This window comes from Chlorocebus sabaeus, chromosome 28 (genome assembly GCF_047675955.1).
Source record: "Chlorocebus sabaeus isolate Y175 chromosome 28, mChlSab1.0.hap1, whole genome shotgun sequence".
In the NCBI taxonomy this organism is placed as follows: Eukaryota; Metazoa; Chordata; class Mammalia; order Primates; family Cercopithecidae; genus Chlorocebus; species Chlorocebus sabaeus.
The window spans coordinates 10,275,087-10,289,687 of record NC_132931.1 but is presented as its reverse complement, the minus strand read 5'-3'; the positions used below and the strand labels follow the sequence as shown (position 1 = coordinate 10,289,687).

General features: G+C 49.6%; 1 protein-coding gene and 1 pseudogene across 1 annotated transcript in view; both read left to right on the top strand.

Annotated features, from left to right (window-relative positions):
• Positions 1 to 13,064, top strand: part of PRKRIP1 (PRKR interacting protein 1) — a 31,136-nt gene extending 18,072 nt beyond the window's left edge. Inside the window, exon 6 of the mRNA XM_008018432.3 lies at positions 12,625 to 13,064. Coding sequence (XP_008016623.2) covers positions 12,625 to 12,725 — 101 coding nt within the window. The 3' untranslated portion in view covers positions 12,726 to 13,064. The remainder of the gene's footprint in view (positions 1 to 12,624) is intronic.
• A 54-nt stretch (positions 13,065 to 13,118) lies between these two features.
• On the top strand, positions 13,119 to 14,004 carry LOC140710607 (uncharacterized; annotated as a pseudogene).
• Positions 14,005 to 14,601: the final 597 nt, after the last annotated feature.

Sequence of the window (14,601 nt, the reverse complement as noted above, 5' to 3'; positions counted from 1 at the left end):
TGTCCCTAATGATTTGTGATGTTGGGCATCTTTGTTTTTATTGTTGTTTTGTTTGTTTTTGAGACAGAGTCTCGCTGTGTCACCCAGGCTGGAGTGCAGTGGTGCGATCTCGGCTCACTGCAACCCCTGCCTCCACCACACCTGGCTAATTTTTGTATTTTTAGTAGAGACAGTGTTTCACCGTGTTGGCCACACTAGTCTCAAACTCCACCCACCTCAGCCTCCCAGAGTGCTGGGATTACAGATTTGAGCCACCACGCCCAGCCAGCACCTGAACATACTAAAAAATGGATAATACCCCATGATTGTACATGCTTTGTACCAAATGGGAAGAATAGAGTGTTCTAAGGATAACTGTCATAAAAGTGGTTTGGGCTTGAACTCATTGGCTCATGCCTGTAATCCTAACCAAATGCCTGTAATCCTAACATTTTGGTAGGTCAAGGTGGGAGGATCGCTTGAGCCCAGGAGTTTGAGACCAGCCTGGTCAACAGAATGAGACCCCCATCCCTAAAAAATGCTTTAAAATTAGCGAGGTGTGGTGGTGCGCACCTATAGTCCCAGCTTCTTGGAAAGCTGAGGTGGGAGGATGACTTGAGCCCAGGTGGCGGAGGTGGCAGTGAGCTATGATGGCACCGCTGCACTCCAGCCTGGGTGACAGAGCAAGACCCTGTCTCAAAAAAGAAGTGGTTTGTATGCCATTTATCTCGCCTTCTCGATTCCCTTCTTTATTTTTCTTTTTCTTTTTTTTTTTTTTTGAGACAGAGTCTCGCTCTGTCGCCCGGGCTGGAGTGCAGTGGCCGGATCTCAGCTCACTGCAAGCTCCACCTCCCGGGTTTATGCCATTCTCCTGCCTCAGCCTCCTGAGTAGCTGACTACAGGCGCCTGCCACCTCGCCCAGCTAGTTTTTTGTATTTTTTAGTAGAGATGGAGTTTCACCGTGTTAGCCAGGATGGTCTCGATCTCCTGACCTCGTGATCCGCCTGTCTCGGCCTCCCAAAGTGCTGGGATTACAGGCTTGAGCCACCGCACCCGGCCCCTTCTTTATTTTTCATTTTGTGAGAGTAAGCAAGCTTTTCCAATTGTCCGGTGGAAAGAAATGGAAACTAATGTGGTAATACCAAGTTGCGCCCCAAGGTGGCTTTGGTGCGCCATGGGTCCTGGATGGACTCAGAGGCACCGATCACTCAAGCTATTTTGGCTCTTCTCCTAAAAAGCAGGAGGGGGCAACTGGCTGAGTGTTGTGTTGTTGGAGAGGACATCTCACCGCTTGTTTTCTGTGCTGGTCCAGTAGCTCAGGGAAGACTCCCGACAGTGTGGGACTTGTGTCTGAATGACAGCACAGGATGACATTAAGCCAGTGTGGATTATTCTGAAGCCTTGAACTCCCCAGATGATGTATTCCCACACCACTGTTACTTACCCTAACATAGGCCTGCCCATCAAAGAAATCCAGGGTGCCCTTAGGGGATTTGTTACTAGGCACCTCTAGAGCAGAGTTTCCCCACAGATGCACTGCTGATGCCTCAGGCTGGAAAATGCTGTGTCGTGAGGGGCTGTGTCTTGGTCACTGCAGGATGTCTCACGGCATTGTAGTGTCAACCCCCCCGAGGCCAGGAGCACCCACCTTCCCCCAGTCATTGGCAGTTGGATGTCTCCAGACACTGCCAAATGCACCCTAGTTGGGGAGGCAGACGGAATTGTTCCTGCCTGAGAGCTCCTGATCTATGGGCAGGTATCCGGTGTCCAGAAGGCACTCAACATGTGTTTGGATGAAACTGTTTCTTTCAGAGCCAAAATCCTTCAACATAATATGTTGGAAAACTACCCACATCCTTTGTGTCTTTGGAAAAAAGAGATACTCTATGATCATTTTAGAAATTTTAAAAATATGCAGAAAAGAAGAACATCAAAAATAAAAGTTGGCTGGGCACAGTGGCTCACGCCTGTAATCCCAACACTTTGGGAAGCTGAGGCTGGAGGATCGTTTGAGGCCAGGAGTTTGAGACCAGTGTGGGCAACATAGCAAGACCCTGTCTGTATTTTGTAAATAAATAAAAGTTACTGTAACCCGTACTAAAAATGACTTTAACACTTTAATATCATTTCTTCAATTTCAGTTTTTTCATATATAAGCCTTATTTCTATAAATGCCTTGTTTATAGATGTCCTGATTTTATCACGTAACATTGTATCACAAGTGTTTTCCCAAGTCTCTGCTTGAAAGGATTTTTTTCTAATCTGTTCATTCATCTGTTAAAAACAAAGTGTGTGCTTCAGTTGCAGTCAGTGGCATTTTACCCAGTATGCCTGTAGCCTGTGAATAAAATCTCAGATTCCTGGATCTTAAAATATTATATAAACAGTAGTAGAAGAGTACTGGAAGGAGGGCCAGGCGCGGTGGCTTCTGCCTGTAATCAGCACTTTGGGAGGGTGAGGCGACAGATCACCTGAGGTCAGGAGTTCAAGACCAGCCTGGCCAACATGGTGAAACCCTATCTCTACTAAAATACAAAAATTAGCCGGACATGATGGCGGGTGCCTGTAATCCCAGCTACTCGGGAGACTGAGACGGGAGAATCACTTGAACCTGGGAGACAGTGGTTGCCGTGAGCCGAGATTGCGCCACTGTACTCCAGCCTGGGCAGCTGAGTGGGATTCTGTCTCGAAAAAAAAGAGTACTGGAAGGAAATTATGGAGAAAGCTCAGATATCATCACCCTAGTTGATCACCTTTTTCTCTATTCATTTTCTTTTAGTCTCCATGTGCACATCATTTGTATGTAGATAGAATTATAGGAAGCTTTCCATTTTACTTATTTAACATTATACACATACTGCTTCATGAGGCAATTCCTTCATAATTTTTCAGTGACTGACAATATCCAACAGTTGACATGCCCTAACACACCTAATCTTTCTCCTTTTATGAAACAGTAGATTGATTCCAGTTCTTGTCTTCGGTGAATATCCTGTGTCTTTCTCCCTTCCCCCTTTCTAGGGTGATTAAGATAAATTTCTAAACCGGGCATGATGACTTACACCTGTAATCTCAGCACCTAGGGAGGCTGACGCAGGCAAATTGCTTGAGCCCAGGAGTTGGGAAACCAGCCTGAGCAACGTGGTGAAACCCTATCTTTACACAAAGTAAAAAAAATTAGCCATGTGTGGTGGCACATGCCTGTAGTCCCAGCTACGTGGGAGGCTGAGGCAAGAGGATCACCTGACCTTGGGGAAGTTGAAGCTGCAGTGAGCTGTGATCATGCCACTGCACTCTAGCCTGGGTGACAGAGCGAGACCCTGTCTCAAAAAGGGGGGGAAAAAAAGATAAATTTGTAACTACGAGAATTACTAGATCATAGAGTATAAAAAGAACTCCTGGCTCTGGAAATATATTGCAGGTTACTTTCTGAAGGGATAGCCGCGGTTTTTGCCATTGACAGTGTGTGTAACGGTACACTCTCACCATATCCTCAACGTTTTACTCCTCCTCCACATGGGTCAGAATGGGGCACATGAGAACCACTCAAGGTCTTACTGGGGATTGAGTAAAAAGCCTTACAGAAGTACAGTGTAGACCTGCAGGACCGTGGAGGCAGTCCCACTCTCTTGCCATTCCACTTCCCACGCACCCACCTGTGTATAGCCTCCAAAGCTCTTTTTTTGTTTGTTTTTCGAGGCAGAGTCTTGCTCCATCACCCAAGCTGGAGTGCAGTGGTGCCAGCTCAGCTCACTGCAACCTCCGCCTCCCAGGTTCAAGAGATTCTCCCACTTCAGCCTCCCAAGTAGCTGGGATTACAAGCGCCCGCCACCACACTGGCTAATTTTTGTATTTTTAGTAGAGATGGGGTTTCGCCATGTTGGCCAGGCTGGTCTCGAACTCCTGATCTCAGGTGATTCGCCCGCATTGGCCTCCCAAAGCGCTGGGATTACAGGCGTGAGCCACCGCGCCCAGCCCCAAAGCTATTTTATAAGATGTACGTTGGATTGTCAGTCATTCTTCTGCCTTTGTAACAATACCCAAGATCATGGAATGCTTGTTACGTACCCCTAGTTCTAAACGCTTTGCGTGTATTAACTAACATAATCCTCACAGCAGCCCTGTGAGGCAGTCCGTGGTGCTGTTATCCCCATTTTACAAATGACAGACCTTAGGCACCGTGCGGTGGTGGCGCCCACAAAGCTGCAGAGGATGTGGGCAGCAGGCCGGGATGTGATCCCAGGCACCCGCCCATGAGGCGATCCTGCGTGAAACCCTGTCAGCAGCCCCAGCGTTCCTGGCCTTCGCCAACTGGCCCCTTCCGGTCTCTCTACTATGCTGGTCTGTCCACTCCCTTCCACATACCCCCAGCTCTCTGTTCTTCAGCCTCGCTGCATGTGCTTAGGCCGCCTGTACTCTCTTCACGCCACCTGACTTCTCATCTGCCTGGAGAAGCTCTCTTCACCTTCAGCGGCCTCTTACAATACTTCTGTCCGTGTAAAGCCTCTCCTCACCTCCCTCCAGCCCCCGGCCCCGGAAGTGGCCTTTCCTGCCAGCCTGCCCCATGGGGTTGTGTGTGCCCTTGGCTGCGGACCCTGCCAGATCACATAAGGTGCTTCTCCATTCAGCTATAATGTCAGTTCCATCTTTTTTCAAAATAAGCCTCATTTTAGAATGGCTTTAGATTTACGGAAAAATTGCAAAGATATTTACAGAGCGTTCTCATATACCCAGTCCCCCCATTGTTTAACTTCCGAAGTTAACCTGGAACGTTGGTCGCAATTTTTGAACCCACATTGATACCTTTATTAGCTAAAGTCCATACCTTATTCCAGCTGCCTTAGTTTTTACCTGATGCCCTTTTCTTGCTCCAGAATCCAATCCAGGGCACCGCGTCACATTTTGTTATCACGCATTCTTCGGCTCCTGTTGGCTGTGACAGTTTCCCAGACTATGTGGGTCCAGTACTCTATAAGACGGCCCTCAGTTGGGATTGGTCTGATTTTCTCATGATTTGACTGGAGTCGTTTGTTTTGGAGATGAGGACCACAGAGGGAAAGCACCCTTCTCACCACACATTAGGGCTGTGTCACAACTGCCAGCGTGGCCATCAGGTTTTGTGGGTTTTTTTGTTTTGTTTTGTTTTTGAGACAGGGTCTCTCTCTGTTGCCCAAGCTGGAGTGCAGGGGCACCATCTCACCTCACTGCAGCCTCAAACCCCTGGGCTCAAGTGATCCTCCTTCCTTAGCCTCCTGAGCAGCTGCAACTACAGATGTGTACCTCCACACCCTGCTAATTTTGGTATTTTTTCTAGAGATGGGGTCTCACTGTGTTGCCCAGGCTGGTGCCATCACTGTTGATGTTGACCTTGATCACATGGCTGAGATAGTGTGGTCACGTTTCTCCCTCTTACATTTTCTCTCTTTTCCCCTTCCTGTACAATACTCTGTGGAAGAAAGTCACTGTGGGCAGCCCACACGTAGGGAGTGTGGGGCTGTGTTCCTCCTTCCTGACAGTGAAGAATCTACATGCGTCGTTGAAGCCATTCTGCACTCAAGGGTTATTTCTGTGTGTTTATCATTATTTAATCATTTCCTTCTATCAGTATGAACTTGCGGATATTCATCTTGTACTTTAGGTTATAGTCCAGTATTACTGTATTTGTTTTACTGCTGCTCATATTATTCCAGCTTTGGCCATTGGGAGCTCTTTCAGTTGGGTCCTGTGTTCCCTTGACAAAGTCCCATCATTGTCAGTAATTTTTTTTTTTTTTTTTTGGAGACAGGGTCTCTCTCTATTACCTAGGCTGGAGTGCAGTGGCACCATTGCAGCTCACTGCAGCCTGAAACTCCAGGCTCAAGCAATCCTCTCACCTCAGCTTCCCAAGTAGCTGGGCCCACAGGCATGCACCACCATGCCTGGCTAATTTTTAAAATTTTTTTGTAGACACGAGGGTCTTGCTATATGGCCCAGGCTGGTCTCAAACTCCTGGACTCAAGCAGTCCTCCTGCCTCAGCTTCCCAAAGTGCTTTAATTACAGGCATGAACTGCCACACTTGGCTTCCTTACTTCCTGGTACCATAGGATATTCCAGACTCATGTCTTGTATTTCCTGCCCTGGGCCCCGGATCAGCCATTTGTCCAAGAAGTCCTGGCTGCTGCTTTTTTTTTTTTTAGATGGAGTTTCGCTCTTTGTTGCCCAGGCTGGAGTGCAATGGTGCGATCTCGGCTCACTGCAACCTCTGCCTCCCGGGTTCAAGCAATTCTCCTGCCTCAGCCTCCTGAGTAGCTGGGATTACAGGCACATGCCACCACACCCAGCTAATTTTTGTATTTTTAGCAGAGACAGGGTTTCACCATGTTGGCCAGGCTGGTCTCAAACTCCTACCTGCAAACAATCCACCTGCCTCTGCCTCCCAAAGTGCTGGGATTACAGGTGTGAGCCACCATGCCTGGCCCCTGGCTGCTTTTACTAGAGAAATGGTATTAAAACCCAAGGTCTGGGGACTAGGCATGTTCTGTGCTACTGGATGGTTGCTTTTAGGCTCTCTCAGCTGACAAAGCCAGGAAATCTACCTGTGTACTCTACCAGTATATATATACATATCTGTTACTACTAGTACCCATAACCAACCTCATCCATAATACACTAATCTGAGTTCATGCTGATGTCTCCAAGTCCAGCCCAGTACGACATGGCTCATTCTAGCCTTCTCTCCTTATTTCTCTATCACCTCTCACCCCAATAGTGAGTATCTTTGTTACCACCGTCCGCTAGCCATTTGCTTCATTGCTCAATTCCAGCATACATGGATAATGGCTTCAGAATTGTTGACTGTTACCCTGGGGAAAGCACCATTACCAACTAGGGACATTGCTATGTGCAGTCCCTTCAGCTTTACAGAGGCCACTCATTTCAAGAATTACTTAGATCGACACTTTTTTTTGTTTGTTTGAGATGGAGTCTTGCTCAGTCGCCCAGGCTGGAGTGCAGTGGCGCGATCTCAGGTCACTGCAAGCTCCGCCTCCCGGGTTCACGCCATTCTCCTGCCCCAGCCTCCCGAGTAGCTGGGACTACAGGCGCCCGCCACTACGCCCAGCTAGTTTTTTTGTATTTTTAGTAGAGATGGGATTTCACCATGTTAGCCAGGATGGTCTCAATCTCCTGACCTCGTGATCCACCCGTCTCGGCCTCCCAAAGTGCTGGGATTACAGGCGTGAGCCACTGCGCCAGGCCACTTTTTTTGTTTTTAATGTTTAAAAAAACATTTGAGACGATGTTACACTATATCGCCCAGGCTGGTGTTGAACTCCTGGGCTCAAGCGATCCTCCGGACTCAGCCTCCCAAAGCGCTGAGCCGCCACACCTGGCTGATCAGCACTTTTCCCCACACTCCCTTCACAGAGATCATTTCATACATTGATAATACGTTTGGATTCATGTGTCACCTTCTACATTCCATCCTGGGACCCCGACGTCCTAAATGACTTTTAAAATTAACATAATTCAGCCAGGCATGGTGGCTCACGCCTGTAATCCCAGCACTTTTGATTTTTGACAGTATCTTTTTAATTCTTGTATCACCAACATTAAGCATAGTAACTGATATGCAATAATCACTTGATGATTTCTTTTTTTTTTTTTTTTTTTTTTTTTTTTTGAGACGGAGTCTTGCTCTGTCGCCCAGGCTGGAGTGCAGTGGCCGGATCTCAGCTCACTGCAAGCTCTGCCTCCTGGGTTCACTCCATTCTCCTGCCTCAGCCTCCCGAGGAGCTGAGACTACAGGTGCCCACCACCTCACCCGGCTAGTTTTTTATATTTTTTTTTTTTTTTTAGTAGAGACGGGGTTTCACCGTGTTAGCCAGGATGGTCTCGATCTCCTGACCTCGTGATCTGCCCGTCTTGGCCTCCCAAAATGCTGGGATTACAGGCTTGAGCCACCGCACCCGGCCGATGATTTCTTTTTTTTTTTTTTTTTTTTTTGTTTTTTGTTTTTTGTTTTTGTTTTTTGTTTTTTGTTTTTTGTTTTTTTGAGGCGGAGTCTCGCTCTGTGGCCCAGGCTGGAGCGCAGTGGCCAGATCTCGGCTCACTGCAAGCTCCCCCTCCCGGATTTACGCCATTCTCCTGCCTCAGCCTCCCGAGTAGCTGGGACTACAGGCGTCCGCCACCTCGCCCGGCTAGTTTTTTGTATTTTTTAGTAGAGACGGGGTTTCACTGTGTTAGCCAGGATGGTCTCGATCTCCTGACCTCGTGATCCGCCCGTCTCGGCCTCCCAAAGTGCTGGGATTACAGGCTTGAGCCACCGCGCCCGGCCTGATTTCTTACTGTTACGTATTTGTCACATTGAAGGAATGAACTGGGGTAGTTTTGTTGAATTGCCAAGTGACTTGACTGTGCCCGAGGTTTCTGGGTTTCTCCTCCCTGAGAGTGATACTCTTAGACCATGACAATAGGTCTTCCACACACACAGAATCCCTTGTGTAGACTGTTAGTGAGATACAGGTTGAGCATCCCAAACCCGAAAATCCAAACTCAAAAATGCTGCAAAATTCAGAGCTTTTGAGCACCGACATGACGCTCCAAGTAGGAATTACACCCCTGACCTCATGCGAGAGGTCGCAGTCGAAACGCAGATACACAACACAGATGATTGATTCAGTGTCTCCCACGGACAGAAGACCCTCCCAGCCTCCTTCAACCGCAATACAACCTGTCCACATACACCCAGATTTTCCCCCACACAAGCACACCCACAGAGGGTAAGAAAATGGTGCCTCTAAGACAGACCATACGCACCAGCAGCAGGTTCCCCACGATGCCCCACACGGGGCCCAGACCTCCATGCTTACTCACAGTTTTTTTTGCTTGTTCTCCACTTTGTTGTGTAAAGACACTGTTGAAAACGTCAAAAAGGCCTGCAGATCCCCCTATGGGTAACAGTGATAAGAAAAAGAGGAAGCATTTATGTTTATCTATAGCCCAGAAAGCCAAGAATGACTGCCACACATGACCTGAGGAAGCAGAGGGATAAAATGTTGAAACACCAAAAGCCATGAACAGAAGTTCATGAAAAATTGAAAAGTGAGGCCAGGCACGGTGGCTCATGTCTGTAATCCCAGCACTTTGGGAGGCCAACGAGGGAGGATCACTTGAACCTCAGCCTTCAGGGTAGCTGAGATTACAGGCACCTGCCACCGTGCCTGGCTAATTTTTGTATTTTTAGTGGAGATGGGGTTTCGCCATGTTGGCCAGGCTGGTCTCGAACTCTTACTGTTCAAGTAAGGAGTTCAAGACCACCCTTGGCAACATGGTTGAGACCTCGTCTCTACAACAAATACAAAACTTAGCCAGGTGTGGTGGCACACACGCATAGTCTCAGCTACTCAGGAGGCTACAGTGAGCTGTGATCACACCACTGCACTCTAGCCTGGTGACAGAGTGAGACTCCGTCTTAAAAAAAAAAAGTGTCCCGTAACCCTTTAATTCAAACACAGTATAGTAGGTGGGGATTGAAAGCCCATTGTTATCATTTAGCAGCCGATCCAGGTGTTCTCGTGATGCAGCTGTGCTGCTTAATTACCCTGAACATACTATTTTCTACTGTATGAATGGCCCATCACATTTATTACTGTTAAGCACTTATGTGTGAGTAAGTGTATGAAAAGGATTGCTTATCAGTTGCAAATAAATTCAGAGTCAGAAATGATGGTGACACCAAGCCACAAATCAGCCACATGGGTGAGAGATAGACGCCTTTGCTTTCTGATGGTTCATTGTACACAACTGTGTTTCATACATAAAATTATTATTAGAGACGGAGTCTTGCTCTATTGTGCAGGCTGGAGTGCAGTGGCATGATCTTGGCTCACTGCAACCCCTGCCTCCCGGGTTCAAGCGATTTTCCTGCTTCAGCCTCCCAATTAGCTCAATGACAGGCGTGCGCCACCACACCTGGCTAATTTTCTTTTTTTATTTCTGAGACAGTTTCACTCTTGCCCAGGCTAGAGTGAAGTGGCACGATCTCAGCTTGCTGCAACCTCCACCCATCCCCCACCCCTGGTTCAAGCAATTCTTCTACCTCAGCCTCCCAAGTAGCTGGGATTACAGGTGTACCACCACATCTGGCTAATTTTTGTATTTTTAGTAGAGATAGGGTTTCACCATGTTGGCCAGGCTGGTTTCGAACTCCTGACCTCAAGTGATTCACCCGCCTCAGCCTTTGAAAGTGCTAGGATTACAGGTGTGAGCCACTGTGCCTGGCCTAATTTTTGTGTTTTTATAGAGACGAGGTTTCACCATGTTGGCCAGGCTTGTCTCAAACTCCTGACTTCAAGTTATCCACCTGCCTCCGGCTCCCAAAGTGTTGGGATTACAGGTGTGAGCCACCATACTCAGCCACAAAATTATTTTGAAATGTTATATTTACTTTCAGGCTATGTGTATGGGGGGTTACATGAAACATAATGAACTTCATGTTTAGACTTGGGTCCCATCCCCAAGGTATCTCATTGTGTAGATGCGGATATTCCAAAATCTGAAAACATCCGAAATCTGAAACACCTCTGGTCCTGAGCATTTTGGATAAGGGATCTTCAGCCCATACTGCATTTTCAAAGGCTTTTCAGCCATGGGGAATGCTTCCAGTCCTTCTCTGTTGCTCCTCTCCACAAACATCCAGCTCAACCAGTATTCTACGATTCATCAGGAGCAGAATTAAAGATCAGATCCTATGCTTGTTTTTTTTGTTTTTTTTTGGTTTGAAACAGAGTCTCCCTTTGTCACCCAGGCTGGAGTGCAGTGGCACGATCTTGGCTCACTGCAACTTCTGCCTCCTGGGTTCAAGCGATTCTCCTGCCTCAGCCTCCTGAGTGGCTGGGATTACAGGTGCCTGCCACCACGCCCGACTAATTTTTGTATTTTTAGTAGAGATGGGGTTTCCCCCATGTTGGTCAAGCTGGTCTCAAACTCTGACCTCGTGATCCTTCCACCTTGGCCTCCCAGGGTGTTGGGATTACAGATGCGAGCCACCGTGCCCGGCCTCTTATGCAATTTCTGCAGACAACGTGGGCAGAGGCCGAGAGGGTCAGAGAGCGTGTTTAAGCCCGGGTCCCTGTCTTAGCAAATAGGAGATCTCGAGCCGCAAGTTCCTCCACCTCTCTGGGCTATCTTCTTCATCTGTAAAATGGACATATAAGAGTGATACTTACCTCATAGACTATTGTAAGAATTAAACAGGGTACTCTATGTACAGACTTAGCACAGTGCTTGGCATGTAATAGTGTTGGACAAATATTAGCTATTAAAATATCCTCACCATTTAAACTTAAAAAAGAAAAATTCTGCCCAGGCTGCAGTGCAGTGGCACGGCTCACTGCAGCCTTGAACTCCTGGGCCCAAAAGGTCCTCTTGCCTCAGCCCCATGAGTAGTGAGGACTATAGGCATGTGTCACCAGGCCATTTTTTGTAGAGATGGGACTTGCTGTGTTGCCCAGGCTTGTCTCAAACTCCTGGGCTCGAGTGATCCATCCTCCTCAGCCTCCCAAAGTGCTGGGATTACAGGTGTGCACCATTGCACCCAGCTTCCCCATTTGAACTTTCAAAGCTAATCATGCTGTGTGGTATGAGGTTGAGGGGAAAAAGGGATGCCCCAAATTAATGAAATTAAATCTTCCAGATGCTTTCACCAGAGCTGTGTGTGTTCTTTCTGGGGTCCCATCCTGGGTATGACAGTGAACTTTAGGCTAGGCTGTGCCTTTGGCTGTGCATGGCCTCCTGCTTAGAGGCCCTTTGTCTGCCCTGTGGTGACACAGCAGTGGCAGTGCTCAGGGTGTGTAGTGGGCGTGTGGGTGGCCAGGGCAAGCCCTGCACATGTGCCGGGAGGAGCATTGGCTGGCCCAGGTGAGCCCACCCAGTTGCGAGTTGGCTGAGGCCACTGTGCCTTCGGGCAGCGTCCTGGCGTGGCTGAACCGGGCCATCTGCTGCCTTGTGGTCTCTGCCTCCACCTTTCCAACTCTCCCTTGTCCTCCTGCTCCCACAGGAAGCCCGGGAGGGAAGGAGTTGGGAACATGTTGTCCTCGTGCTCTGCTTCTGGCTGGCAGTCATGACGGGGAACAGGGACCGTGTGCTGCTCACAGGTGTCAGGAGGGGCTTCCTGGGCCATGCTTGGGAGGAGCTGGGAAGCTGGCGTATGTGTAGGGGCAGAGTCCTCTGCCACACAGGTTTCGGAAATCCTTTCGCGGACGGCAGTGAGAACTTGAGACTTCAGCGAGAATGTTGTCAGCCTGGCGTTAGGTGTTGAAGAGGTGGGTCAGGAATTTGCCCACCCAGGAGGTGGCCATGGCAGGGGGCAGGAGCCATGTAAAAGTAGTGGGGCCTGGTTTTTGGGGTGTCGGGTCTTGCGTGTGCCGCTGGGCCTTTAGGTAAAGATGGGGTACACCCGTGAGAGCGGTGGTAGATCAGGTCTGTGACCCACCCTTACTTCCGGGGAATGACTCGGGACAGGCAGGCGTGGGGCGTGGCCCTGGTTTCTCGCTATGCGGTCCAGGAACAGGAACTTCTGACTTCCCATCAGCTCTCCTCTTTGAAAGCACACTTGAGCCTGAACCATTTTGCATGTGTGTGATTTGAATGTCGTGTGGTTACAGGACCCGGTCAGCCCCAGGAGCGGGGGTCCAGCAGCTCTGCAGAGGCGTCTGGAACGGAGGAGGAGGAGGAGGAGGTGCCCAGTTTCATCATGGGGCGATGACAGTGTTTGCCACAACCGCTGCCTGGAACCCGGCTCGTGCTGTGACCAGAAAGGAAAGGTGGCTGTTTGGCTCTTTCTTCCCTGCAAGGACCCGCTGACCCACTGGATGGAGAGCAAAGGAGACCCCTCCCGAGCTGCTCGCAGTCCTGCTTTCGGCAGGGTTGGGAGCCTGAGGGGCCATCTCCCTGACACTCAAAGGCACTGCCTTGCAGATGCCATCCGTGTTCCTGGTAAACGGGGGCAGAGAGCCTCACCTTGTCACATATTTGAACAGTGATGAGTTTGGGGCTGGTTTCTGGGAAGGGAGCGTTTATTTAGTAAAGAGCAGACACCCTTGCATTTTGTTGGGACGTGTGGACCGTGAGTCACAAACACTCTGGAGAAGGCTGTGAGATGCCACCATTCCCATGGGGACTGAACCCCGTTACGTGGACCTGGTCCCAGGCTCAGTGAGGAGATGGCCTCAGCTGTGGGGCTGATCCATGTTGCCCACCCACTCCAGTGGGAAGTGGGAACCACACCACAGAGGGTGTGCTCCCACTGCAGCTCCCAGTGCCCTGTGTGTTCTGGGAAGCCCTGGGTGTGCACAGGGAGGCCCGGGCCAGGGATTTCACCAGGGGCTGGATCACAAGGGCATGGGGTGTGTGGAAAGGGCTGTGGGGGAAGAGCCGTTGACCAGAGAGTGAGCAGATGGAGAATGCAAGCTGGACTGAGCCAGAGCAGAGGGCAGGGGATTCCCAGCTGGATGGGGGTTCTCTCGCCGACAGCTGCATTTTCATCCCGAAGTGGAAGGGGGTCTAAACAGAACGGGCTGAGAGAGGAGGAACTCGGTCAAGTGGGTGGAGCTCCTCCTTGCATGACTGCAACCATTAGGGCTTTCCGCCAGGTCATAGCAGTTGGGACCAGCGGGGAGAAGAGAGGCGGAACTGCTGTGTCCTCAGGTGGCGCAGCCCCAGACTGGCATCCAGGAGGCACTGGGCCCGTGCAGAGAAGGCACCTGCAGAGAGCAGGGCAGCCCAGCACAGAGGCGTGCGCCTGGAATCCCAGCTACTCGGAAGGCCAAGGCGGGAGGACCGCTGGAGTCCAGGGATTCAAGGCCAACCTGGGCAATAGAGCGAGACCCTGTCTCTTAAAAAATGATGATGATGCCGGGCGCGGTGGCTCACGCCTGTAATCCCAGCACTTTGGGAGGCTGAGGCGGGCGGATCACAAGGTCAGGAGATCGAGACCATGGTGAAACCCCGTCTCTACTAAAAAATAGAAAAAAATTAGCCGGGTGCAGTGGCGGGCGCCTGTAGTCCCAGCTACTCGGGAGGCTGAGGTAGGAGAATGGCGTGAACCCGGGAGGCGGAGCTTGCAGTGAGCCGAGATTGCGCCACTGCACTCCAGCCTGGGCGACAGAGCGAGACTCCGTCTCAAAAAAAAAAAAAAAAAAAAAAAAAAATGATGATGATGATGAACACAGAGGGCGGGGCACTGTGCTGGGAGCCAGGGTGCCTGGGAGGAGCCGAGACCAGCCTTTGACCTCGGTGTTTTGAGGCCAACAGGGATGACAGAGACGGTTTCTAGTTAGAGCCTTGGCTCCATTTTTGGATGATTTAACCCCGAGTTCCTGAGTCTATTTTGTGCCCCTTACATACTTTGATAGAATTAAGGAAATAGTGGTTTTGAATGAAGGGAAAGGAAACCCAGAAACATTTTCTGTTGCTTTTACTTCTGTAGTGTAGATTTCCCCGGCCCCGCTCTGAGCCCTGTAACATCTGTGATAGCTTCTGTCCCTTCATCGGTTCATGTCACAGGGATATTCTTTCCCAGGAATCAGACACGGAGAGTCAGCCCTAAATAAATGAGCACGTGCCCTGGCTGTACATTTTGA